The sequence below is a fragment of the Euprymna scolopes genome, chromosome 13, assembly GCF_053919585.1.
Source record: "Euprymna scolopes isolate OS-2025 chromosome 13, ASM5391958v1, whole genome shotgun sequence".
NCBI lineage: Eukaryota > Metazoa > Mollusca > Cephalopoda > Sepiida > Sepiolidae > Euprymna > Euprymna scolopes.
In genome coordinates, this window is record NC_136494.1 from 102,518,865 (window position 1) to 102,546,364 (window position 27,500).

Here is a 27,500-nt window from a genome sequence, read left to right on the forward strand (position 1 = left end):
AGTTATGTGAAGAGTAGACTCACCGTGATTATTTGAATTTTTTTCAGATATATGCATTCATATAGTAATGTAAATTGCTGGTTGAAGAATTTATAAAAATAGAATTGTTTATGCTGTATTTAAAAGAGAATTGTGAACACATCTGAAAATCTTATTTCAAACTTAAGCTCGATAAATCAAGGTAAATAATATTTCAAACTTAAACCTAACAAATCAGAACAAATACACTTTCAAACCTATGTTTGACACATTTGAGTGAATGTTATTTAAAAAATAAACTTGGAATATCCAAATAAATACGCTTTCAAACATCTGTCGAATAGATCAAAATAAATGTTCTTTCAAACTTAAGCCTAACAGATTAAAATAAATGCTCTTTTAAACTTAAGCATGACAGATCAAAATAAATGCTCTTTCAAATTTAAAACTAACAGATACGAACGAATGCTCGTTTAAACTTAAGCCTTACAGATCAAACTTTTCTTTCAGACTTTAGTCAATAACGTAAAAATAAATGCTCTTTCAATCTTAAGAACAGTTCAAAGCAAATGCTCTTTTAAACTTAAGCTTGGCAAATAAAAATAAATGCTCTTTTAAACTTAAGCTTGACAAATTAAAATAAATGCTATTTTAAACTTAAGCTTAACAGATCAAAATAAATGTTTTTTTTTAACTTAAGCTTGACAGATCAAAATAAATGCTCTTTCAATTTGCTCTTTTAAACCTTAGCCTATCACATCAAAATAAATGCTCTTTTAAACAGATTAAAATAAGTGCTATCTCAAACTTAAGTCTAACAGATCGAAATAAATGCTATTTCAAATATCTAATAGAAAAAAATAAATTCTCTTTTTAAACTTAAGCTTGACCAACCGACAGAGCCTCTTATAACTATGCATGGATGCATTTAGAAAAATGTGATAATTTCAACAGAAATATTAAGATTAGTCGACTGAAGAATTCTCTTCAAGAATGTTTTAATTAAAAATATTAAAAAAAAAATGGATATCAGACAGAAATTTACTGACCTGTAGGCATCAAGGTTTTGTCTTCAACTCTATAAAGTGAGTTTGAGGATGGATTTGAAGTATCAGTACTTGAAATGATTAATGGTGCAGCTGTAATGATTTCTTCTTCAGGAATCCTGGATATTTTAGTGTTTCTAAAACTGTTTGAATGAATCGTTGGAATGCTGCTACCAACCATTGTTTGTGTCCGTGAAGACGGTGCCGTTGAAATTAACTAGGAGAGAAATTAAACAAATATATATTTCCATATGTTTCTGCCATGAAGTGTACTTTCTGAAAGGCATAATCTCATTAATTACCTCCCTATTGTCTTATTTCTTCTCGGCCCTTAAAGGCCACAAAAGTTCTCCTTCCACTTTCCAAAGATGTAGATATCTTGTAAAAGTCCAAGCTAAGTCCAAAAAATTGAACTTACAAACTCCAAGACCTAGAATGTCTTTTCAAATGAACACTTTAATCCATTAAACGTTCAGCATCCATGGGCATATTATTTAGTTTCAAGTTAAAGGTCATATAAAAAAATAATATCTCTCTAATCATAATATGTTTTTTTGTTGTTGTTTTTTTTGGGGGGGGGCAGGGGGGAGGCAGGTATCTAAGATTTAGGAATAATCATTTCAAATCATTTTTCAGTTGAGTAACCCCATGCCAATAGGTATAGGTGAAATGTTGACAAATTCCAAGCTCCAGAGGTAGTGCTGTGACTTTATTATGTTTTTTTTTTAGTTTCTTATTTTTTAAAGCAACAGAATGTGTATAGGGATTGCCAGAATTGTATACTCATAGAGTGCCTGGTATTCCCAAATGGTCATTCATCTGATATTGATTAGACTCAACATTGTTTAACTTTTCTATTTTTTTTTTCTACCAGGGAGTCACGGCTTATCAAGGCCCCTAAGGCCACTTGAGGATAAAGGTTAATGAATGTAAGGTGGTCACTGGTATAACAGCTTAGTGATCGATGAATGTGGAAGTTGGGTAGAATTTGATTATTTAAGGGAGTGAGACATCAAAAACTTGTTTATATTGGACTTGAAGATGACCATGTTGTAGTCAGCTAAAAAGCATTTCAGCGTAGCCCAGTTCCACAGGTGTGCAGTTCTGGGAAAGAAGCTTTGTTTATGGAATCTGCGTTCAGATTTAAGTACAAACAGAAAGTAGGGAAAATTGGTGGTAGTGATTTTAGCTAGACGAGTGTTTTTTTTTTTGTGTGAATGTTTGGCATGATTGAAGCTCAGACGAGCATTTACCATGAAAATAACGATAGACAACAGACAGGCTTGCAATGTCTCTTCTGTGGGAAGAGGTTGCAGGAAAGACAAAAGGGCATCACTAGGTTTTGAAGCAGGTTCTGAACTCTGTCAAATCAGGATAGGGTACTCTGAGCTGCTCCTGCCTAGATGTAGCAACATTACTCCATTTTAGGGCATATTTGGTTCTTATACAGGCAAAGGATTGTGTCTGGAGCGGGATATACTCTGGAGTGATAGAATGATGCAACCACTTTTCCAGCAACCTTGGCAACAGATTGGATGTAAGTGTTCCATTTCAGTAAGAGTAGGTGTGTCAATATGATTATGCCGTATATCATAATAGAAAAGAAAACATGAAACAGGATCTGAAAGGGAAGTGCTCCATGTTAAAATGAGCACAAGAGATCTAAAGTAATTTAAGTTAAAACTTGCGAAAATGTAAGAAAACACTCTAATAACACCTGCATCCTAAAAAGTTGCTGAGGAGGATCTGAGAGGATGGGGAGGCTAAAGAGAGATCATACCATCCAAACCTCAATTAAAGAGAATGGAAATTGCTGGAACATAGAGGAGACATACTGTCATTCAGATTTAAAGAGAAACCACCGGTAGCTACCAGGGAGAAATCATTGGCCATGACTGCTGATAGCTACAAAAATAATAGAATGAAATGCAGATTTTAATCTTGAAAAGAAATTACAATTTTTTTTTCTAATAATTTAAGAAAAAGAACAAAAATAACACTTACTTTTTTATGTTCGTGACAACGTAAACATTTATTCTTGGGTGCTGAAAGTAAAAAAAAACATCGGAATAGTTTTGACTATCTTTTTATATTAATTATTATATCATAGTTGTATCTATCTGGAGTGTATTTATTTACTTAATTAAAAATGTGTTTTGTTATTATTATCTGAAAATTTCTTAATTACTATTGTTAAAAATTATTTATTGAAAAAATTGTTTGCTTATTATTATTATTAAAAATTGTTTGGTTACTATTGTTAAAAATTATTTATTTAAAAAATTATTTACTTATTAATTTAAATGTGCTTAAATACTATTGTTAAAAATTATTTATTAAATAAAGGGTTATTTATTATTATTTAAAAAATTGCTTGATTACTATTGTTAAAAATTATTTATTTAAAAATTTGTTTATTATCAAAAATTGCTTGGTTATATTATAAAAAATTATTTATAAAAGAAAAGTGTTTACTTCTTCTTCTTCTTCTTCTTCTTCTTCTTCTTCTTATTATTATTATTATTATTATTATTATTATTATTATTATTATTATTGTTGTTTAAAAATTGTTTGGTTAATATTGTTAAAATTATTTACTTGAAACATATTTACTTTTAGTTTCAAATTACTTAGTTACTATTGTCAAAAATTATTTATTTGAAAATGTTTTTACTTATTATTATTTAAAAATTGCTTGGTTACTATTTTAAAAATGATCTACTTAAAATGTTTTTAATTATTATTCTTAAAAATTGCTTTGTAACCATTGTAAAAAATTATTTATTTAAAAATGTGTTAATTTATTATTATTTTTAAATAGCATTGTTTCTATTGTTGAAAATTATTTAGTAAAATGCGTCTTCTTATTATTATTTAAAATTGCTGGATATATATTCTAAGAAAATATTTATTCAAAGTGTGTTTACTTAATATTTTAAAACATTGCTCGGTCACTATTGTTAAACATTATTCATTTAAAACATATGCTTATTCATTCGTATTAAAACATTGATTGGTTACTATTGTTAAAACTTATTTAATTAAAAAAAGGTGTTAATTTATTATTATTTTAAAATTGCTTCATTACTATTGTAAAAAACATTCATTAAAAAAACGTGTTTATTTATTATCATTTTAAAATTGCTTCATTACTATTTTCAATATTTTGTATGGTTAATATGGTAAAAAATATTTATTTTAAAATATGCTTACTTATTATTATTTAAAAATTACTTGGTTCCTATTGTAAAAATTATTTAATAAAAAAGTGTTTACTTATTATTATTTAAAGATTTCTTTATTACTATTGTTAAAAATATTTATTTAAAAAACGTGTTTATTATTATTATTATTATTATTATTATTATTATTATTATTATTATTATTATTATTATTATTATTATTTAAAAATTGCTTGTTTACTATTGTTAAAAATTATTTAATTAAAAATATATGCAATTATTATTATTATTATTATTTAAAAGTTGTATATTTACTATTGTTAAAAATTATTTATAAGAAAGCATTTATTTTAAAATTTCTCTGGTTACTTTTGTTAAAAAAATATTTTTTAAAAATGTTTTTACTTATTATTATTTAAAAAAATGTTTGGTTACTATTGTTAAAAATTATTTAATAAAAAATGTGTTTACTTATTATTATTAAAATTTGCTTGGTTACTATTGTTAAAAATTATTTAGTTAAAATTTTTTTACTTATTATTAGTTAAAAATCACTTGATTAATATTGCGCAAAAATGTTTATCTAAAAATAGGTTTACTTATTACTATTTGTAATTGCTTGTGTACTATTTTTAAAAATGATTTAATTAAAGATGTGTTCACTTATTATTATTATTATTTTAAATTGCTCAGTTACTAGTGTTAAAATTTATTTATTTTAAAATATGCCTATGATTATTATTTAAAATGTTTTATCTATTATTATTTAAAATTTTCTTGGTTACTATTACAAATTATTTATTTAATAAGTGTTTACATATTATTTTAAAACTGCTTAGTTACTATTGTATAAAAATATTTATTAAAAATGTATTTACTTATTATTATTAAAAATTGCTGGGTTAATATTGTCTACACATTTTTTTAAAGTGCGTTTACTTATTATTTGAAAATTGCTGAGTTTATATTGTTTAAATTTTAATAAAATGTATTTACTTATTATTATTTGAAAAATGCTTCTTAACTATTGTTAAAATTATTATTAAAAGAGTGTTTACTTATTATTTAAAAATTGCCTGGTTTCTGTAAATTGAAAAATATTTATTAAAATGTGTTTACTTATTATTATTAAAAAATTGATTGGTTACTATTGTTTAAAATTATTTATTTAAAAAATATGCTTACTTATTATTTAAAAATATTTTGGTTATTATTGTTTAAAATTATTTATTTTAAATGTGTCTACTTACTATAATTTTAAAATTGCTTGTTAAAAATTATTTATTTTAAATGTGTCTGCTTACCATAATTTTAAAATTGCTTGTTAAAAATTATTTATTTAAAAAAATTATTTACTATAATTTTAAAATTGCTTGTTAAAAATTATTTATTTTAAATGTGTCTACTTACTATAATTTTAAAATTGCTTGTTAAAAATTATTTATTTAAAAAAATTATTTACTATAATTTTAAAATTGCTTGTTAAAAATTATTTATTTTAAATGTGTCTACTTACTATAATTTTAAAATTGCTTGTTAAAAATTATTTATTTTAAATGTGTTTACTTACTATAATTTTAAAATTGCTTATTAAAAATTATTTATTTAAAAATGTGTTTACTTACTATAATTTTAAAATTGCTTGTTAAAAATTATTTATTTAAAAATGTATCTACTTACTATAATTTTAAAATTGCTTGTTAAAAATTATTTATTTTAAATGTATCTCCTTATTATAATTTTAAAATTGCTTGTTAAAAATTATTTATTTTAAATGTGTCTACTTACTATAATTTTAAAATTGCTTGTTAAAAATTATTTATTTAAAAATGTGTTTACTTACCATTGTTTATCACATTTAAAAAGTGAATATGTGTCCCATTCAAAAGTTTTCGCTAAAATAAAAGCCAGGAAAAATTTGGTGTTAGTCAACGAAACATTTACAAGTAGTATAAATTCATGAATACATATATTTTTCCACTCCTTAAGTTAACATTTAGAAATTATTGTTAGCAGTAATGTGCTTTAATAACGTACAGATATGATTTGCTTGGTGCTTCAGGTTATTTCGTATGATTAAACGGTGACGTCCTATTTGGTCATCTGTGACCCCATATAAGAAAAGATGGTTGATTATTTAGTGTCGTGGAGTGTGGTTTGGTGGTGAGAAATAAATATGGAGAAACAAATGGATGAAAACGATTCCATGGAGATCAAGAAGATAAACTTATTTGTATTATTTGTATTCTTCGGACTACTGTTCTCATCTTGACTGTCATTTTCACAACGTTTCGGTTGATGTAACCTCCAACCTTCTTAAAGTGTTTCTTTCGAACTTAGGAATGTTTCTGTCAAACTCGGGAATCTGGATGGAATTTCGAACAAAACCCTTTATTTATTTCACAGGAATAGTATGCTCTCATTCCATCAGTCATGACTGGATAGAAGTCCTAAATAATTTGCAAGAGTATTTTTCAGTCTCCCACACTGAATATTGAACCTGTAACCTTGAAAAAATATCACTTTTACAATTGATTTTTTTCTAAATACCACTTTTGTCATGGGTCTTTTTAGTTTAGATTCTCAAGTTTGACAGAAACATTCCCGAGTTCAACAAGATGCATCTGAAAGAAGGTTGGAGATTATATCAACTGAAACGTGAAAATGACAATCAAGATGAGAACAGTAGTCCAAAGAACCCAAATAATACAAATAACCAATCCTCATCTAAAAAATTCAGATACATAATAAAATGATTCATTTAACAATTTTAACACTGCGGCTAATGAGGTACAGATAGAATACACTGTTTGCCAACAGCTACAAGAGTTCATGTGCCGACATGTATTGAATATGGGTAACTTTAGTGTGATTAGATCTCGAGCCTCAGACTAATGGCTTGCATTGAGTTCACCTTCTCACTCTGCGAAAGAGTTAGTTTTTTGTTGACTGTTGAAGGTTCAAGGGAATGATACGGTGCTGCTCAGGCAATTTTAAGGAGTCAAAATGCATCACCTTATGATGTTATAGGAGGAAATATGGGGAGTTGATGGCCTTCGTCGCATAGGGTAGAATTAGTTGCAAAGTTCTTTGCAAATAGTTTGGCCTTGTCTGATGCTGACAAGATGACCTCTGGTCCATTGATAATGGTTGGGATAGAACGCACACTTCTGTACTAGCTTATTTTTCACACCTTTCACCATTGTGTCACATCTTTCCAAGCAATTGAAATTACAAAAATTTCACAAAACGTGCTTACTGAGAATTTTTACTCTTACAGAATCTTCTCCTAAACTTTCATGTTTGCCTTTCTTTCTGAAAGAATTACCATGACGATGAGAGATTAATTGTCTTTAACCAAGCCATAATCAGTGGCATCCTCTGGCATAATCACGCTGTCACACAGGTTCTCATTGGATCACCAAAGTTAAGCAACATTGAGCCTGGCCAATACCACATGAGCGACCATTTGGGAATACCAGGCGCTGTATATAGGAGGGCGTCGACACCTTCTTGCAAGAGCTGCAAAAGCCTAACATTATCATCTCCTCTAACGGGGATATACATACAATTGGAGACTGTTTGTGAATTTCATACTCCCATGAAACTTCCTTCTTTGGAGGAAGCCAATTCAACCCACCTAGGGTGAGTGTTGCTTCAGTACAATTCAATACAGTAGTATGATAGCATCCTCCATTTTAGTTTTCCTTCTCAATATTTGTCTCCCTTCCACGATGGGAAAATGTGACACAAGGGTCGGAAAGTGGAATCGAAGAGCAATCTGGCCTGCAAACAATGCCTGGGCAACCCCATAGGCATTTCCCCCCCCCCTCAGGCGATTAGCAATAAACTAATCTTTTCTCAAAGGGAGAAGGTAAAGCCTGGAAGAGTGGACCTTCTAGAATAGAACTGCACAGGATCAACAACATACCTCAGTCAACAGGGAAAAAGCAATTTTAAGAATGACTTAAACTCTGTTGGCGTTGGGAACGAGGATGAACTCCTCTCTGTTCTGATCATGTGATTTGTCAAGGGCAGATACATCTGACTTAAATCTTTCTCGCTAAGGGCAAACAATGAAGATAATTTTAGTATGCAAAACAGTTATCTCCCTTTAAGCATAGAAGTATCATCAATGGATTATTCATTCATTTAACAATTGAATCACGTGACATAGAAGAGATTTGAAGTTGGATTTCCAGGTGTGGCAGGAATTTTAGTGAAGAAAAATATAATGTAAGACCCTCATAGATAGTATCTTTTAAACTCGATCTTGACCCCCCTCAACGTCCTCTGAAAATAGTCCATAGTTAGTTCCTTCCTACACCTTTTTTTCTTCATGTTTTTTTTTTACATCTATTTTCCTTCATGTTTTTAAATAAACATTTAGCCGTGATTTTATTGAACATCATGAGATTGTTTCGTTGAATCCTGTTGAGACTCAGTTTGTGCCTTTCAATCGTAGGTGTGTCCCTTTTCTTCCTGGGATTCTTATAGATTTGCTCTTCTCTTAATAAGAAATCGACTTTGAAACTTCTTGGTCTTACTTTTTCATTAAATCTTTCCTCGAGTTCATACATTGCTCTTTCTGATTCTCATAAAGTCGGTTCTCTATATTGCTCTAAACACTTTCTTACACCTGAGGCTATTCTGTACACATCAACTATCAGACCATGTATGGATTACTTTTGTCATATTTGGAGGGTTATGGAAAAGGTGTAGAAACGTATTTGTAATTTTACCTTTTCTTCTGCTCTGCATCCTATCTTTCACACATCCGCTGTTGTTAGTCTCAGTCTTTTCTATAAATACTATTATGACAGGTGTTCTTCAGATTTGTATGATCTGTGGCAATCACATTTCCGCACACAACGAATACACAGACACAAACCTATGACAATAAGGTAAACATAATTATTCCCCCTTAATTCCGGCAGTATCATTCTTTGTCACAAGGTGGCGTTAGCAGCTTAAATCCGTTTCCACTTTACCTTTCACTATCTCTTCTTTCCTGGACACACGGCGATGCAGACATATGACAACGATTCTTCTGTATTTGCTACAAAGACTCGCATGCTGCACTCATGTAAAGAGACTCTCATGTCACACTTATGCAAGTGTTACTTTATATCTCTTACGGCATTGAACTGTTTCTCATTAATTATGTAACATTTACTGTAAATAAATGAATGTTGGTTGTATAACATAATTTCAGCAATCCTGTGTAAGAGGACCAAGCGACCTTTTCTCTAATCTAATCTGCAGATCTGCTTCTTTTGCGCTAACAGCCTAGACTCATTGGTCTATTGGTCTCCATCAATTAGTTACTCTGACACCTCATTGTAATATAGCTTCCTTTTTCCAGTAGAACTTCTTTCTTGGAACTACAGGCTTGTGGAACTCTCTTACTTTTGACTAATTAATACCTTATCCTCTGATTGCATTCATCATCTTTTTTTTCTGTTAGTAACTTACATAAAATAGCTTCATGTCTTGTCTGGAACAATTTTTATATAAAAAAAAAAAACCCTACCTGAATTGCCAAATAAATTTGCTTTGGAAAGCTTATATTTTTCACCGTCATGAAACCATTGATGATTGATTCTTCGAAATAAGCAGCCCAGTTTTGATCGGACGCTAAAAGTAAAGAAACAAAAAGAAAATAAATGATTAGAAAAGACGCACACACACACACACACACACACATATCTATAATATAAAGTTGAACGTCTGTGCGTGTGTCTGGTCACGAATAGGCTCCTATATGGTTGACTATTATAGAAAACTGATCACATATAATGATAGAAGATGTATCGAGACACAGGAATGGGTATGTTTGATCTGGCATAATGATGATACATTAAAATTGTAGGGTCTGCGTACGCGCCTGGTCCACAAAGTATGGAAATAAAAAATTAAAAAATTAAAAAAATTTTTTTACAAGTGTTTTTGATATAGATGTACATAATAATACTTTGATAAATATGTTTTAACTTAAATAGGGATGGTATAATAAAATTGTGGGGTCTGCATTCGCGCCTGGCCTCCATAGGATGGAAATAGGCACAAACTTTAATAAAGACTTTTCATATCTATCTGTGTAAATATACTTTGATAATTATGTTTCAGTTTGAAGAAATATGGTACAATAAAATTATGGGGTGTTCGTTCGCGCCTGACCTCCATAGAATGTAAATATGTCACCAAGTTTAACAAGATTTTTTAATATAGATCCACAGAATATTGTGATAAGTGTTTCAGTGTGAACAGGTATGGTATAATAAATTATGGGGTTTATCTATTTTATTTTTACTTTCATCATATTTTGCTTTGGTTTTGATACCCACAAATTCGAAGCTATCTCTTTACAACCCTTCCTTTTCATAACCTATCATACTTTCATAAATCAGTCCATTTTCTGTAGGTTGTTTTTGAACCCAGTCAACGACGGGTACTTTTGCTAGTATATATATATATATATATATATATATATATATATATATATATATATATATATATATATAGAGAGAGAGAGAGAGAGAGAGAGAGATAGATAGATAGATAGATAGATAGATAGATAGATAGATAGATAGATAGTAATATATATGATAGAAAGATGGAGATCTCCTCCTTGGTTTAAAGAGAAGGGTAGCATTAGGATGGGCAGCTTTTTTTGGGGGGGGGGAGTGGAGAATATCAGGAGAAGCCGAAAAGCAAATGTGTCAATCAAAGGGAAGATCTTCAATGAATATGTATTACCTGTGATGATCTACAGTAGTGAAACATGATCTCTGACAACTCACCAGTAGCACAAAGAAAGATGGAGAGGATAATGTTAGGCATTACTCTACAAAGCAGAAATACAAACATCTGGATACGCCAACAAAGTTATTGACATCAATACTGCTATCAAAACATCCAAACAGAGATGGGCAGAACATGTAGCCAGCCAACAGAACAACAGATGGTCCATCAGGACAACGGAATTGACACCTCATGAACATCAGAGGTCAAAGGGAAGACTAAGAATGAGATGGAGAGAGGACCTGATAAAGCACATGAGTCTCATATGACAGCAAATAGTTTGGACAGAGTTAGATGGCTAAAGTCCAGGGAGGGATTCCTCATTGAGTGATATGACCCTTGTTGATTGATATATATATATATATATATATATATATATATATATATATATATATATATATATATATATATATGGGGGTTAAAAGAATAAAAATAAAATCGATTCTTTGAAAGGAGACTTATCGGGGTAATGCAAAGCTCAACAGATTGCTTTGGAGCTTATATAGAGTATCAATAAAATGACGAAAATAACAATATAAAGATATATACTAATATATATATAGATTTATTCGTTTATTCAATATGGATGATACATTAATTAGGAATGTGGGCTATATAAAACTCTTTATACCATGGTATTTTGAAGCCTAATGCTTCTCATCAGAAGAGGAGAGAAGATGGTAGGTAACATAATAGGGATGCAACATCTATCGATAGTTTCATCAGGATCAAAATAATTGTGCAGTGAGAGGAGAATGGTAAAATATTGAAACTTGTTTATCAGGTTTAAATGAAAAAATACTTCAGGCCCGATATGGCATCACTGGAAAAAAATCGTTCGGAATTTTTTTAGAAGTGGTTAGCGATTCTCGACCCTCGAACGAGTTAAAACTCAATTAATTGATTAATCTCATTTCTCCATCTTTATATAAACACATTTTGGACGTGAACAATTACCAAGCAGCTATTAAAATTCTTGAAAGGGTTTTTGTTCAAACTAAAAATATTGTTTTTCATCGACATTTATTGGCAATATGTCAGCAACAGATTGACGATCACGTGGACCAATATTTGCAGTCCTTGAAAGAGTTTTCCAAGCCATGATGGCAACACTGTCGAAGAATGAATACATCATGGACGCATTTATGTGAGATTTCATCATCCCACATTAGACAGAGGCTCCTTAAGAACAGAACACTTGATTTATGTGTGGCACACGGCCAGACTGTCACACTTTGCGGGCCTGTCAGACTAACTGGTGAAGACTCTGACTAATCCCTTCTGTTTTTATTAATTACTGTCAATCATTTTCTATCACGAAATGATCAAAACACTATTGCTTTGTGTTAATTAATTTATAGACAGAAAACGTTCTAAATATCGGGGGACATAGATTGAATTTAACAACAAAAGACCAAATATAAGAATATAGATCACAGCATACATCTCATTTGGGAAAAATCGATATGTAGCTTTCTGTTTTATTGAACACTTATAGATGACTGGAGATAAAATAATAATAAAAAAATATATATATATTTATACAAAGGATATGTTTTTACTACTAAGTCATCATTCATTAAGGTCCAAAGGCTACTCGAGGACAAGAACTGATGGTTTGTCAGGTGGATGGGGAGACTAACATATTGTGGATTGCAGATGATGTTTGGATGTGGGCGCAATTCATTTACTTAAAATGGTGGCTTAACAAGAATTTTATAACATTAGACTTGAATACGACCATATTGTAATCCTCAAGAATGTTCATCCTAAAATCCCTTTAAGCTTGCTGCTATATCTTCAGTGAACATAGCCACCTAGAATGTAAACTTACACGCACACACACATACATACAACAAAACTTTCAAACAAATTTTCGAACGCTCTTGCCCATTTCTTATTCAAGAACTTTAAAACTTCTTGACAAACTTTGGTCTTTCTTTTTGTTGGTATATAAATATATTTTGTTTGTTAATTCATGTTTTCTCGTTCCATTCCCTCAAATCCAGTTGTTAAGTTAGCACTTGCTAATTGGTGACCCATTCATAACATTCATGTTTTTATCCATTTTTTTTATTCGCCAATTTAACTGAGTTTATATTAATTGTTAGCCCTGTTCTTGGCAATTTTCAAAGATGTTACTATCGCCAAAATACACCACCTGTAGCCAGGAGCGGCACTACATGCCTATAAGCAATGAAAGTACAAAAATGGACCCGCACACATGTGTATATGTGTGTGTTATTGCTTTCTGCTCACACAAGTATGCATATTTTCATGCTTTACTTACCAACAATTGTCCACGTGGTATTTAAATTAGTTGATTCTAAACGACATATTATGTTCCTTCTCTCCGGACAAATTATAACTGTCGCTGGAAATTCCCCATTCTCATGGATCTTTGAAAAGTTTGTATTTTTTAAAGCCTGAAAAAATAAAGAAAGAAAAGAAAAGAAAAATATCTATTTAATGCTGTGAATAAAAAATGAAGTTGAGAGTGATACTTGTGAGCTCAGCGTCAGGGTATATTGTGGCCAACATGAGTGAAGATGAGCAACTGATATTTATGGTTAGGAATAGGAGTAGGAGGATGGTAAGAGATGATTACAAACCGATATATTCAGGTTTGATCATTCTCTTTTTGGTTTTAGTCTAATTTTTGTTATCAAGGAGACCATTATGTCTCTACCCCAGCCAAGATTAGATCATTTTTGTTGCCAGACTTGTTGGGCAGGTCACTTAAAGAGCATTTCTTTTTTTCGTTTTTTTTTTCAACCTCAAGCGTTGCCTGCTCACTTTTGAGTATCACCTTTCAACTTCTTCTTTTTTTGACAACAGAGTAGTTTCTAAAGTAAAAAACTGACTTTAGCTATAGAAAATAATGATTTGAGAGCGAGTGTGACAAAGACCATAATGATGACTTTAGTGTTGGAAAACTCCCCCCTAAAAGGAAAGGAAGTTGAGCGTAGTTTAATTTTTTGTGGTTCTTGTAAGTATTGGGTATACAAGGAGTGCAGTAGAATTACTGGTAGACTGAGAAAGGATGACCAGTTTGTGTGTAAAAAGTGTAAGTGGAGAGAGAATGAGAACTCAGATGTGGAGGAAGTACATGCGGATGGGTGAAGCTATTTGGGTTGTAGAGAAATTTTGTTACCTTGGTGATAACATTGAAAGAAAAGGTGAAGCAGGTGTCTGATTGCAAGAGTCAGAAATGGATGGAGTAAGTTCAGGGAACTTCTGCCATTACTAACCTGCAGTTCGTTACCACTGTCGATCAAAGAGAAGAGTTTATCAAGTATGTATATGCAGTTTGATGTATTGAAATGAAATCTGGTCTGTGAGAGTTGAGGACATGCGTTGCATGGGGAGAAATGACATAAGAATATGATGGGTGTGTACTATGAGTTTTAAAACACGGGCTTAGATGTAGTGACCTCAGAGGAAGATTAAATCTGCACAATATATAGGAGATGTTTGCAGAAGAGGAGACTCCGATGTTATGGCCACATTGAAAGAATGAATGAGTTCTTGGGTTAGTAGATGTAGAACAGTTAAGCAGTTAGCAGATTTAGTTCATAGGAAAAGGCCAAGGAAAACATGGGAGCAAGTGATAAGAATGCAATAGGCATAAAGATCTGGCCAGAGAGAGTTTATTAGCAAATATATTATTGAAAACCTTGACAATATCAAATTTTAAAATAAAACAATTCAAATAGTAATGATGTAGAAAGAAGAAAATAAAAAGCAACAAAAAAGTCTTGTACACGGTCTTGCAAGTAGATCCTTAGTTGATGTGCTTCTAAACAAGAAGACTGGCTTAATACAAACCTCATTCATAACGCTTTTATTTCCAGTGAATTTAAATCTCGTCCCAGTTTTCTGTGGTTTCGACCAAAGTTGGACACAATTCCCACAAACATTTTGGTAGTATTTTCCTCCATTAGAATCTATTGGATGGCAACAGCAGCCACTGCAGGATAAATCTGAAAGATGAAGCAACAAAAACATCATCATCATCATCATCATCATCATCATCATCATCATCATCACTATTACCACCACCAACAACACTAACACCACCGTCTACATCATCATCGTCATCATCATCACCACCACTATCACCACCACTATCACCACCACCACCACCACCACCACCACCACCACCACTATCACCACCACCAACATCATCATCATCATCATCATCATTACCACTATTACCACCAACACCACCACCAGCTACATCATCATCACCACCATTACCACCACCATCATCATCATCATCATCATCATCATCATCATCATTACCACTATTACCACCGCCACCAACACCACCACCAACTACATCATCATCATCACCACCACCACCACCACCACCATCATCATCATCATCATTACCACTATTACCACCACCACCAACACCACCACCACCACCACCTACATCATCATCACCACCACTACCACCATCATAATCATCATCATCATCATCATCATCATTACCACTATTACCACCACCAACACCACCACCAGCTACATCATCATCACCACCACTACCACCACCACCATCATCATCATCATCATCATTATCATTACACTATTACCACCACCACCACCTACATCATCATCACCACCACTACCACCATCATCATCATCATCATCATCATTACCACTATTACCACCACCACCACCAACAACAACAACAACACCAACATCATCATCATCATCATCATCATCATCATCATCATCATCATCATCATCATTACCACTATTACCACCATCATCATCTTCATCATCATCATCATCGTCGATTTAACAACAGTTTTACATGTCATGACAAAAATATAAAATAGTAGAGTGTTCATCAATCCACTCATAATATTCTTCATCATTCAACTGACAATTCATCCATCTCATTGTACTCCAATGACTTTTTACCTTGAAAAATGGCAATTCTCAATAAAAATCAAAAGGACAGAAAGGATAATTCATATAATATAATAATAATTAATTAAACTAAGATCTGATCTATTTTCGGTGGATTTACAAGGTTTTCATCATTTGCCACGATGTGGTATGAACTTCAGGTGCATTCGGTTATGAGGCCCAAATTTCGAAGCTTTGAGCGAGCGTGGAATATCCCCTTGGTTACAAAGTGCTTTCTGATTCGGTGTCTCATCTATTTAGTCGAATAGCATATCTCTGAAGCATTAGACAAAATTGCCTCAGGTACATTTTAGACAAGGTATTCGCCCCCATAACCCAACTTACCACTTTGAAATCCGTCCTTCTCAGCCATTGCTACTATTTTTGACCTACCATTTTCTAAACTCTAACTACTACTCAATCCCCCAACCCCCACCCAACTGTCCTGGATATTATATAAAACAGTATCCAGTGGTTAGGCCCCAATTTAGGTGATTTAAGGAGAGTGAAATCACATCTTCGTTACAACTACTTCCGGGTCCACTCTGGCTAAAAAGTGGTAATACCTCTCAGGACCATGTCTATGAATTAAATAGAAACTATTACTTACAGACTATGTGATTATAAAATGTACACCTACAAATCAATCGTATATAAGGCACGTGTATGGTTTCAGAATAAAATGATCCAACTTATATATGACATGCTGTAAAAACCCAATATAAACCTGACATGCTATAAAAACAACATAAGCCTGACATATCTTAAAAACCAAACATATACCTGATATGCTGAAAAAGTTCTACAGTGCTCAAAAAGCTTCAGCCGGAACTAGCTTACAAAGCTGTTTAAACGTTGCCTTAAGGAGAAATGCTCCCCAACACCCTGGAAAACTTCGTCAGTCTGACTCGTATTTAGTGGGATTTTAATGATTGTTGGGTCAGTCCGGGGTATCATAAATATTTGGATTGTTAATATGTCCAGTAAAAAGAACAAAAACGAAAAAATGAAAAGGATAAAAAAAAACAAAAAACAATACTTTTTTTTTTGAAGATCATGTCATAAGTGAAAGTGATGCCGGGTGTCTCTTTCCATACTTTTTTTTCACAGTCGTCCTTTTCGTTGGCCGCTTTGATGTAACAATTTTTTGCTTTTCTGATACTGCATGAGAACGGGTCGAAATATTCTAGAATTAGATTAAAAAAAAAAAAAAAGTTAGAAAGAATAATAATTAAAGAACAGAACTGTAGCCAAAATATTTTCTAAAATATTTAAAATTTTTAAAAATAGTTCAATCATCTGGGTGTTTAGAATCATCAGTAACCTCTTGCGTTTATCTTACCAGCGTGTAGAATATTGTATCTTTAAACATCGGTAAGTACAACTTTTAAAATTTAAACAAACATCAGATAAATCGTATTTTAAGCCTTATTTTCTTTTTTCTTTTAGTCTTTATTTCTTTATTTTAACCCCTCCCCCCTTCATCTTTTTGCGTATATCCAGTGGTTTTTTTTTTTTTTTTTTTTTTTTTGTTATCTAACAACCTCTCATGCGCAAATCATTTGATTAGAAACCCGACGCGCGCAATGAATTCCAACATTGTTGTGGGACTAATTGGTATCGGTGTTTAGTCCCACAAATTCGAAATAATTATATAAAAATCGAGTGTAAAATGGAGTTGAAACAATCAAGCAAAGATGACTGAGACGAATGGATAAATTAAATACAAAATTTATTTATTTTTTTAAATTGTAAATGAATGAAAAGAGAAGATAAGAAAGTTTCTTCTTAATTGAAAGTCTCTTCCTGCGACTGAGGTAATTAAATGTTTTTGTTATGTAATGAAGTAAAGTTCTTTTTAAGAAGAATTAAACAATATGAAAGTCTCTCGCTTACTTTAGCAGAGAGATAGAAAAAGGTCAAAAAAAAAAAAAGAAAGTCCATTAGGGTAACAAGTCCATTTCCATGTGGAGGAATTAATTGTCGAGCGTGCGCACGTTTAACGTCCACGCAGACGGAGATCGACGTTGATATTATTTACAGCATGCTGACTTGGGGTCGACCTTCAGAAAAAAAAACATGCGCAAATCATTTGAGTAGAAACCCGACACGTGCAATGAATTCCAACATAGACTCATTTACCATCTTTAATCATGCTCATTCGATATTCAACAGTATTGGCGACGATCTATGTTCGTTTGAAATAACCCTTTCTCTGTAAACAGAGAGACTGTCTAAGGTCTCTCTCTACAGGAGTTTGTCAGCACAACCTGGAATAAGGATACTTTTCCATACTAGTAAATCCTGACCTAATATTCAAAATAACATAGTATTCGCTGTTCAAATAAGATCTCCTCGATATGGCTGGCACTGGTTTTACGAAGAATAGTGCATCTTCTCCAAGTGATGTTACCGTAAGGAACAGAACGAAGCTATATACTCCACCAAACTAGAAAAATCCTTGTCTTGGAGTCTGGTAAGACTAAGATACCACAAGAAATATACGAACATATAACATAATGCTCTTTTTTATTTTAAATAAATACATTTTTTTACCTTTTAAATCCCTAGATTCAGCTCTGTAGAGTGAGGACGAAACCTGTCGGCTGGCTTATTTTTTTTTAATCATTTACTGGAAAATATATCTTCAATTCATACTTACAGTAATAAAATTCTTTTCCCCTCTTAAAAATGTTATGAAGCATATATATATATATATATATATATATATATATATATATATATATATATATATATATATGTGTGTGTGTGTGTGTGTGTGTGTTGTTTGTGTGTGTGTGTATATGTTGTTTTGTGTGTGTGTGTGTTGTGTGTGTGTGTGTTGTTTGTGTGTGTGTGTTGTTGTTGTTGTTTTTGTGTGTGTGTGTATATGTTTTGTGTGTGTGTGTGTGTGTGTGTGTGTGTGTGTGTGTGTGTGTGTGTGTGTGTGTGTGTGTGAAGCAACGCTCTGCTTGTAAAATTCAATTTCTGCAATCAAATATCAGGAAAAGATTGAAATATTTTGAGTACTTACTGGAACACTGTTCTTGATCTGGAAGAAAAAAAATGAAAAATTTTATGCAAATGAACAATATTTGTTTTATCAGTCAACATTTTCCAATGGAAAAATAACATTCATTAATATTAAAAATACTTCTTTTATCATTAACTAGCAAGGATATCTGGCATTGCCAATTTCTACAAAAAACTTCTATCTCTTTACCTCTCTTTATCCGTCTCTCTATCTTTCTCTCTTTTCCCATTCCCTATATTTACACATCCTTCTTCCTCACTCGTCTTTCACGCCCTCCCAGCCCATGCCTCTCTATGCACACATACCCATACACGCACAAACCCTTTTTTTTATAATCCTAGTTTAGAATCAAAGAATGAATCATTTGTTTCTAAATTTTAAATATTATTCATCCAGGACAATGCTCATCAAGAAAATACTAACTTAGTAGGGTTTTGTTCAGTAGTTTTAAATTCCAACTAGACATACAAACACACACACATGCATACATACAGACAACTACCCTTTATATAATAGTATAAATTAACTTTGTACTTCAGTTATATAACAGGTTTACGATTGAAAAATACTTTTATTCGTTGGTAAAGGAGCCAAAATCAAAACTTGTCACCCTTGAGTTGAGCCTGTAAACATTGTAGCAGAACTATTTACTATTGATGTAAATTGACGGACTGAGTAATTCTCCTGTCGGCCAATAGAATGGCTTGGTATATGGATAGAGTTTGTCTGACTAGTTTCGAATGGGCCCTACATAAGAATTTCTGGTATTTATCCAGTTTACGACCCAATATCTGGCAACTTCACATTAGTATTTTCCGGTAGGCTACGTAATCAGCCGGAAGATGTCGACGGGAAGACTGCCAAATGATCCATTCCAAGCGTAGTGAGAAAAACAAATAACGCATGAAAGAAAACAAAAATAATGAGGGAAAAGAAAAAAGTAAAAACATTTGAAAGAAAAAAATTGAAAGAGAAAATAAAATGAATGAAAAAGAATAAAAAAATGAAAGAAATAAGAAATAAATGAAAAGAAAAAGTTACAGAAAAATGAACGAAGACGAAAAAAGTAATGAAAGAAAGAAAAGCAAAGAATGAAGGAAAAATAACGAAAGAAAAAGAACGAAAGAGAAAGAAAAATGAATTAATCAAAAGAAAAAAAATTAAAGAAAATAAAGCGATATGAATAATAAAAATGAATGAAGGAAAAGAGAAAAAAATGAAGGAAAATAAAGCTAAAAGAACGAACGAAAAGCAAAAAAAAAAAAGCAAAAATAAAAAAGGAAGGAAATCAAAGAGAAAAAAAGAAAAAAAAGAAGAAAAAAAAAAGAATTAAGACAAAAATGGACACTTACCGGTGATTGGACTTGAACGGGCGATAACAAACAAAATCAAAATCAAAATCAAGGAGTGACAAATGGTCAGAAGTTTCCCGGGCATTTCTTATGGAATTTGTGGAGGTTCTACCTGAAAAAAAAAAAAGAATGTATAGTATATTAGTTTCAACGCGAAGAGACATTTAAGTATAATATGAAGAAGAAAATAATGTGTAATACGAAAAATCCTTGTCAATTTCTTCTAGGTATTCTTTGGTAAAATTTATTTATTTTAATCTGAACAAAAATGCTAAACACAAAATTGAAAAGATGAACATTTAACATCACATGTTACCCAGTGTAAAGAAGAGAATTAATGTGTATTAATTCCATTTATGGCAATCAATCGAATCCAACAATAAAACGTCTAATTTTAATATTAGATTCGATTGGTTGCCCTGTAATCAGCGGCGTAGATAAGTGTGGGAGTGGAGTGGACCGCTCCGGGTGCCAGCACAGGAGAGGCGACACAATGTCATCCCTAACAAAATTTTTCAATCAGGCTAAAGTGCCAAAAATAGTCTAAAACTAGTGGTGGAGAGACAGGGTTTCGCAGGTGGACATATGACTCTCAGACCTCCCCCCCCAGTCTCCCCCCCCTCAATAATTTTCTAGCAAATTGTCGGGAAATTTGTGAGTAGGAAAAATAGCAATGCTTTCAGCTTTTATTTATTTCTTGGTTACTAACAATCTTGGTTACTAACAAGAGACATTGTAGCATTTTATTGGATGATATGTTGTTTTAATTCTGCATCATTAATAACAACAAAGCGAAATACGAAGCCAAAAGTGCAACAATTTATGTCTTGTCTGTGTATCACTTCGCTGAGATATAATTTTCGATTGAGTGAACAATACTCTTGAAGTACAACAAAGAACGAAGCCTATTACTGCGTCTTTGTTTTTTGCACAAATTTCGGCTCAGACTCATAGGTTTCTCATCTTAAATAAATTCAACAAATTGAAATGGTCTATGCTAGGAAGTGCTAATAAATGCTCACCAAATAAGTCTGGCCATTGCAACCTTTGCGCTCTAGAATCATATCAAATGATAACACCTAAAAAAAAAAAAAGCTTACAAACCACAGGAGGCAATTCAAAATTGTTTGCATAGATCTGTTTCTACTAAAACCTGATTAGGCTTTACAGAGTAAATTAATGGGATACACTCTAACAAAAATATTAATAAAAACAAATAGATATATAAATAAAACAAATAAATAAATAAATAAAATAAAATAAAAATTAACAAATAATATTGGGGAGGGGGTTTGAAATATAAAGTCTGTATAACCTTAATAACTAAACCGAATGTAATAATAGAATAATAGCCATTAAAACTTAAGTTGTAACGGGATATATCTATTTAGCAAATTAGAATATGTAATGTATAAGTAATTGAGTAGCATATTTATCATCATTTAAAATTTAATTTAAACCTGATAATTATGGTGTAATATAATATTTTAAACTTATATTTAATTAAAAAAAATAAAATAATTAAATTATTAAATAAACATAAGGAATGGTGGGTGCGGTGTTGAACTATTAAGTAAAAATGAATCAAATAAATAACCTAAATATAATTAATAGCCGGATGAGCATTAAATCTTTGATTGTAATGGTATGAATCTATTAAATAAATTGGAATAAGCAATGCATGGTAAATGAGTAACGTATTTAAAAATAAATATAAGTAGAAATTCGATATAGTTAGATTCAACAAATTAGATTAGTCAATATTGGGACGATTACTCAGAATCGGAATTGGAAATCGAAAAAATCGGAACTATTTGAAGCATCGGAATCGGTATCGAAATCGGAAAAATGTGTGCATATTTTTCGATGCCAAAAACGATTCTTTTAATTGGCTTTTTTATTTGATTTTCATTAAAGAAAAATCTTCTAATGCCCATAGTAATACTAAAATAGTTAATATCTATTGATTTTAAACGATTAGTAAAACTAAAATCGATAGATCATCTATCACAAGTGTATCTTTACACTTGAGAAAATATCTGCACAATCCGATACAATTACCGATTCCGTATAAAATTCCCGATTCCGATACAATTACCGATTCCGATTCCGGTTCTTTATAATTATCTAAACAACATGTATTTTTATGGTAATCGTGAAAAATAACAACTTTATAGTTAAATATTTAGATAATTATAAAGAACCGGAATCGGAATCGGTAATTGTATCAGAATCGGAAAAAATAATGGAATCGTCCCATCCCTAGTCAATATATACATATTTGAAGCTAACTATGGGCCTGATTGTAGTATTTAGAACTGATAATTATTAGTTGAAAATAAATTGTAACTTATATATAAAAAAGGATATGGTGGGAGAGGCTGAAATATTAAGTTAAAATGACCATAATAAATAATCCAAATATAATAATCTATAAATATAAAAGCGAAAATGTATGTATGTATGTATGTGTGTTCGCTTTTTCTGTATGTCTACAAAAGGCTTCTTTCAGAGAAGCAGTCGCTCGCTTAACAACTTTTTAAAACTTTTTATATCACATACAAATCGTAATATCTCACAGTAAACAACGAAGCTCGCCAGTCTATTTAATTTGCTCGATTTCGGGAAGATAAATATTCAATATTTGTCGCTCGCCGCATGTTGGTTAGTCTTTTTCCTCTGTGTGTGTGTGTGTGTGTGTCTGTGTGTGTGTGTCTGTGTGTCTGTGTGACAGAGACATCTCAGGAATCTTTGTATTTGTTTCCGTCTTTTTATTTTGGAAAGAGAAAAAGAGGGGAAAAGAAGGAAATAAATCAGTTTCGTTTCCGAATTCCTAAATATAGAGTTGCTTGTTACGTCGGAAGTTGTGTTGTAAATTATAAATAGCTACGAGTGCTCTGGTAATAACACGGTACCAGATTGTTGGTCTTTTGAAAAGAGAATTTGTATACTGAAAACCAACACAATTGAAAAATAGCCTCAAATCCACGGTCTACGTTTTCTCCACGGTCTACGTTTTCTTTTTTTTCTTTCTACGTAAATTTATTTATCATTCAGTTTTGTTTTAAAAATAAAATTGCATTTAAATTCGACTAGACTAAATCCTTTTTTTTTTTTTACAGATCTATGCATTGTTGTAATTAATATAACTTCGTTGTAATGTATATAATCGTCTTAAAGTAAAATCTTTTAATCTTAAGGAGTTAACGAAAACTAAAACAATGCTTGATTCTAAATAAATATAAATTCATAAGATAAAAGTAATTATAATTATCAATTAATGTACACGAAGAAAGAAAATGTAAACTGGGGATCTGAAACTATTTTTACATTGTGTGTATTTTCAGCGTCTAAAATTTACTTTTAAAAAATTTAGCAATTTTGTACCGTGCTATTGTTACATAAGAAGGGCTGACCTCTTCTCATGTAAGTAAGAAGGTAGACTAGATAAGTGAAAATGATATTAGGAAAAAGCTAGAATCGAACTCTGTATGCAAGTGTTAAAAGATAATGGATGATTGAAATCCTAGGAATGCAGTCGATTGTTAATTCTTTTAGAAATAACTGGAAAAGATGTACAATGCGAGTCTATAGATAATGATTAAAAATAGGTTAGATATTGAACAATTAAAATTGGGAATTCTTTGTTTGACAAAAGTGTGTTTGGACAGACATGTAAAATTTATGAAAAGTTAGTCACGTTGGTTAATAGCACACTTCTGACGTCATAAACAAAGAAGATTCTCGATATATTGAGATGAGGTTCGAAGTTAGGAAGATAATCAGACGATCACAGTCACAATGATAGTCAGTTAGAGACTGAGAGCTGATGCCCTTAGAGGTGAAGGGTGGAAGAGAGACTATATAGCTATACAAGTTTGAATTCCTGACATCATCAATCGGCTGACAGATGAATAAAGAAATTTCCATTTATATTTTGTAACTGTTTGAATTGCGTTTTGCTTATCATCATCATTAATGAACTTTGTATGATTCCCTCCAAGTATCATATGCCTTCCCCGCTATCTGTTTTAACAAGAACTGTTGTATAAATGACTCAGCTCCGTATTATATGAAGTCCCCAAGAATCGTCACAGTCGTCGTCATGTGTGTAATATGAGTCCCCGTTATACATGTCTCCAATATGTACCCGACCCAATATGAACTCCCCGTACACAACACTATTACCAGAACTCTTAGTCGTTTGTGCAGTTGCTTGTGTGTATGTATGTGTGTGTGGCTAAAATGAAAAAAAAAACACAAAAAAAAACGACAAAACAAACACGCGCAAACTTAGTATTTTCTTGATAAGTGTAGTTTGGGATGAGTAATATCTAAAATTTAGAAAAAAGAAAACTATTCATTCTTTGACTATAAACTTGCGTAAATTTTGTCATTAGAGGTTGGTTGTTTCAACCAGATCATGTACCAACTAAAGGGAAGTAATTCTTATATTTTTACTCAAGGCATTACTTCCCTTATGCCGACTCATTCCTCAAGGAATCTATCAAAACGAGTTGTTTGTGCGTGAACGTCCAACGAGAGGAATGACTTGGGCGGATGGAGGTTGAGAGGAAAAATTAGGGATGAGGAAGAAAGACAAAGCAAGAGAAGAGAGAGAGAGAGAGAGAGAGAGAGAGAGAGAGAGGGGGGGGGTAAATCTAAACATGTTACACTTTTACCCCGAGCAATACTGGATAACCCACCTAATCATTTCTAAAAGAAAAATAACAAAATATATTACCTAATTCTGTTATAATCATAAAACAATAACGCATTCCAGTTTACCGCCTAAATGCAGTAGAGTTGGCGAAAGCTCTCTGATTCTCATAAGTACCAGTGGACAATAAGACAAAACCAGTGTTGCCAACCTAAGTACGGCACAATCATGTTGACACACACAAGATCACCGAAGTTAAGCAATGTTGAGTCTGGCTAGTACCAGATGGGTGATCATTTGGGAAGGCTAGGCGCTGTATGCATGGAGCCAGCACTCTCACTCCGTAAAAAGAACTCAATCACTACAAAAGCATCTACAAAGTTGTAGATGGCCTCTGCCCCTCCAGGGGCTCAAGGGCTTTGGAGTGTTGCCAACTTAGTGATTTTCATGCTAGCTTTGGAGATTTTCTTTTTTTGAAAGAAAAAAAAAATTTGTAATCTGAGGTGGAAGCCCTTAACTCTAAAGGGCAGTGGCAGGTGTAAACGTAGTTTCTAGTTTAGTTTTGTATTATCTCTGTCGTTTGCGGGGGTTCGTTCTTTATTGGCCTTCTGAGTCTGGGAGGTGGTATTGACGCTATTTTCTTTGAGAGTATTGGTTTTGTAAGTGTATTGGTTTGTGTAGAAGAGGTAATTGTGGGGTATGATTACTCAACTTGTTGTTTGGTATGGCGTCTGGTAAGGTGTCCTCGTGGGTCAGATTGTGGGTATCCATGTTTATTATGCAAAGATAACATAGTTTCATGGTGGGGTTCTCCTGTTGCCATCAATTAATATGCAGTACTGTGCCGGCGTTGTCTCACTACAGTGGTTTGTGTCCATATTAATTTTGAATAGATAGGTGTTCCACAACTCTTAATGGGTCAAGTTGTTGCCTGTTCTCAGTGTGTTTGATGAACTACTGGTTGATAGCCTTCTCGCATATATCAGCAAGTTCCAACCATTTGCTGCAGAATTTTGTAAAGTTTGGTAGGTGGTCGTTCAAAGGACGAGTGAACAGAAGTTCTGCCGGTGACGCACATATGTCGGGTGGCGGTGTGTCATGATGTAATAGAAGTGCTTTTGCTGCTTCGTCTGTATCCAGTGAAGCATTGGGACTAATGTTTGTTGTGAGTATCCGCTTAATGTGCTTGACAGTTGCTTCAGTTCTGCCATTATTTTGTGGGTAATAGGCTGATGATACACACAAGAATATGCTGCACGGTTTTAGAAATGTTTTCCATTCGTTCGAGTTGTAGGGGGGTCCACCATCACAAGCAATTTCCTCCGGCCCACCATAATTCACAAAGTACCTGCATAAAATATTGCAGACCATGGAAACTCTGGCATCTTGGTGCATTGGGGCTATCTCTATCCAACCTGAGTATCTGTCAGCCTATATTATATATTTCCGTCCAGCCATGTTGAAAATATCTGTGACTGTTGACTGGAAGTTGCAAGTGCAGGTTCCTTATGCTTTGATGGGTTTGATGGGTTTATAAGTTCAAAACATAGTCATTTGGGGATTATTATGCAGTCTTCCTTGAATACCAGAAACTGAACCATGTACAGGTCGTTCTGCATATTCCAGAACTCTTTAATATTTGGGTCTAGATGATCTCTATGGTTAGGGGGCCCAATTTCTATCGTATCCACGAGACTTAAGCATTGGTGATCTACCTTAGCCTCTTGCTGTATGCATGCCATTTTAATGGGAGATGTTTCCTGGTTGTACCAGGATTCTATCTCAGCTTGCAATGTTCCTAGCTGTACCAGGATTCTATCTCAGCTTGCAATGTTCCTGGTTGTACCGGGATTCTATCTTAGCTTGCAATGTTCCTGGTTGTACCAGGATTCTATCTCAGCAGCGTCACTCAGTCTCACTCACAGTGAATTGGGTGATAAGTGCAGGGATACAAGATGTAGGAGATGCTTCACCATTGGCGTCGCCTGGCATTGATATGGCCTTGAATTTGTACACCAGGATCTACTCTCTGATGTCTAATATTCTGGGATTTTAATTTCATCTAAGTTACGATCGTTGAATATCCTCACAGAAGATTTGTGGTCAATAGCGAGTATCGGGTGTGAGGGGTGGGGGCAGTCAAAATAAACATTTTGCAGCTTTTCAAACTAAACTATGACTAAAGCTTTCAGCGGATCTAGTGAATTGGGAGCTAGTATATACAACTTCCCAGTTCACTAACCCAGGGTTTCCCACACTTCAAGACACCATGGAACCCCTGAGAAGTGCAAAGGTTTTCCATGGAGCACTAACAAGATAATTTCTAAAAAAAATATGAAAAACATTAATTTCAAATTTTAACATTAAGTAATCGTAATGTTTATGACCATTTTTTGTTTTGTTTTGATAAATCAGAAATTGTTTCATTTTTTTGTTAATTTCTTTTTTTCTTTTTCATGAACCATCCTGAAACTAGTTACACCTGTAGTTATGTATCATATCTTTTTTTTCCAGTAAAAAAAA

The 27,500-nt window shown here is 32.5% G+C and overlaps 2 protein-coding genes across 3 annotated transcripts in view; both read right to left on the minus strand.

The window, feature by feature from the left end:
- LOC145292117 (adhesion G protein-coupled receptor L1-like) overlaps positions 1-27,500 on the minus strand; it is a 108,655-nt gene that overhangs the window by 68,697 nt on the left and 12,458 nt on the right. For both annotated transcript variants that reach the window (XM_080138222.1, XM_080138221.1), the window contains exons 2-10: positions 20,318-20,429; positions 18,966-18,983; positions 16,971-17,117; positions 14,840-14,994; positions 13,302-13,437; positions 9,741-9,844; positions 6,051-6,102; positions 3,030-3,070; positions 1,029-1,242 (exon numbers count right to left, since the gene is read on the minus strand). In XM_080138222.1, coding sequence (XP_079994348.1) covers positions 1,029-1,242; positions 3,030-3,070; positions 6,051-6,102; positions 9,741-9,844; positions 13,302-13,437; positions 14,840-14,994; positions 16,971-17,117; positions 18,966-18,983; positions 20,318-20,402 — 952 coding nt within the window. In that variant the 5' untranslated portion in view covers positions 20,403-20,429. The remainder of the gene's footprint in view (positions 1-1,028; positions 1,243-3,029; positions 3,071-6,050; positions 6,103-9,740; positions 9,845-13,301; positions 13,438-14,839; positions 14,995-16,970; positions 17,118-18,965; positions 18,984-20,317; positions 20,430-27,500) is intronic.
- On the minus strand, positions 25,932-26,372 carry LOC145292304 (uncharacterized). Its single transcript, XM_080138632.1, has one exon. The coding sequence runs from the start codon at positions 26,370-26,372 to the stop codon at positions 25,932-25,934; it is 441 nt and encodes a 146-aa protein (XP_079994758.1).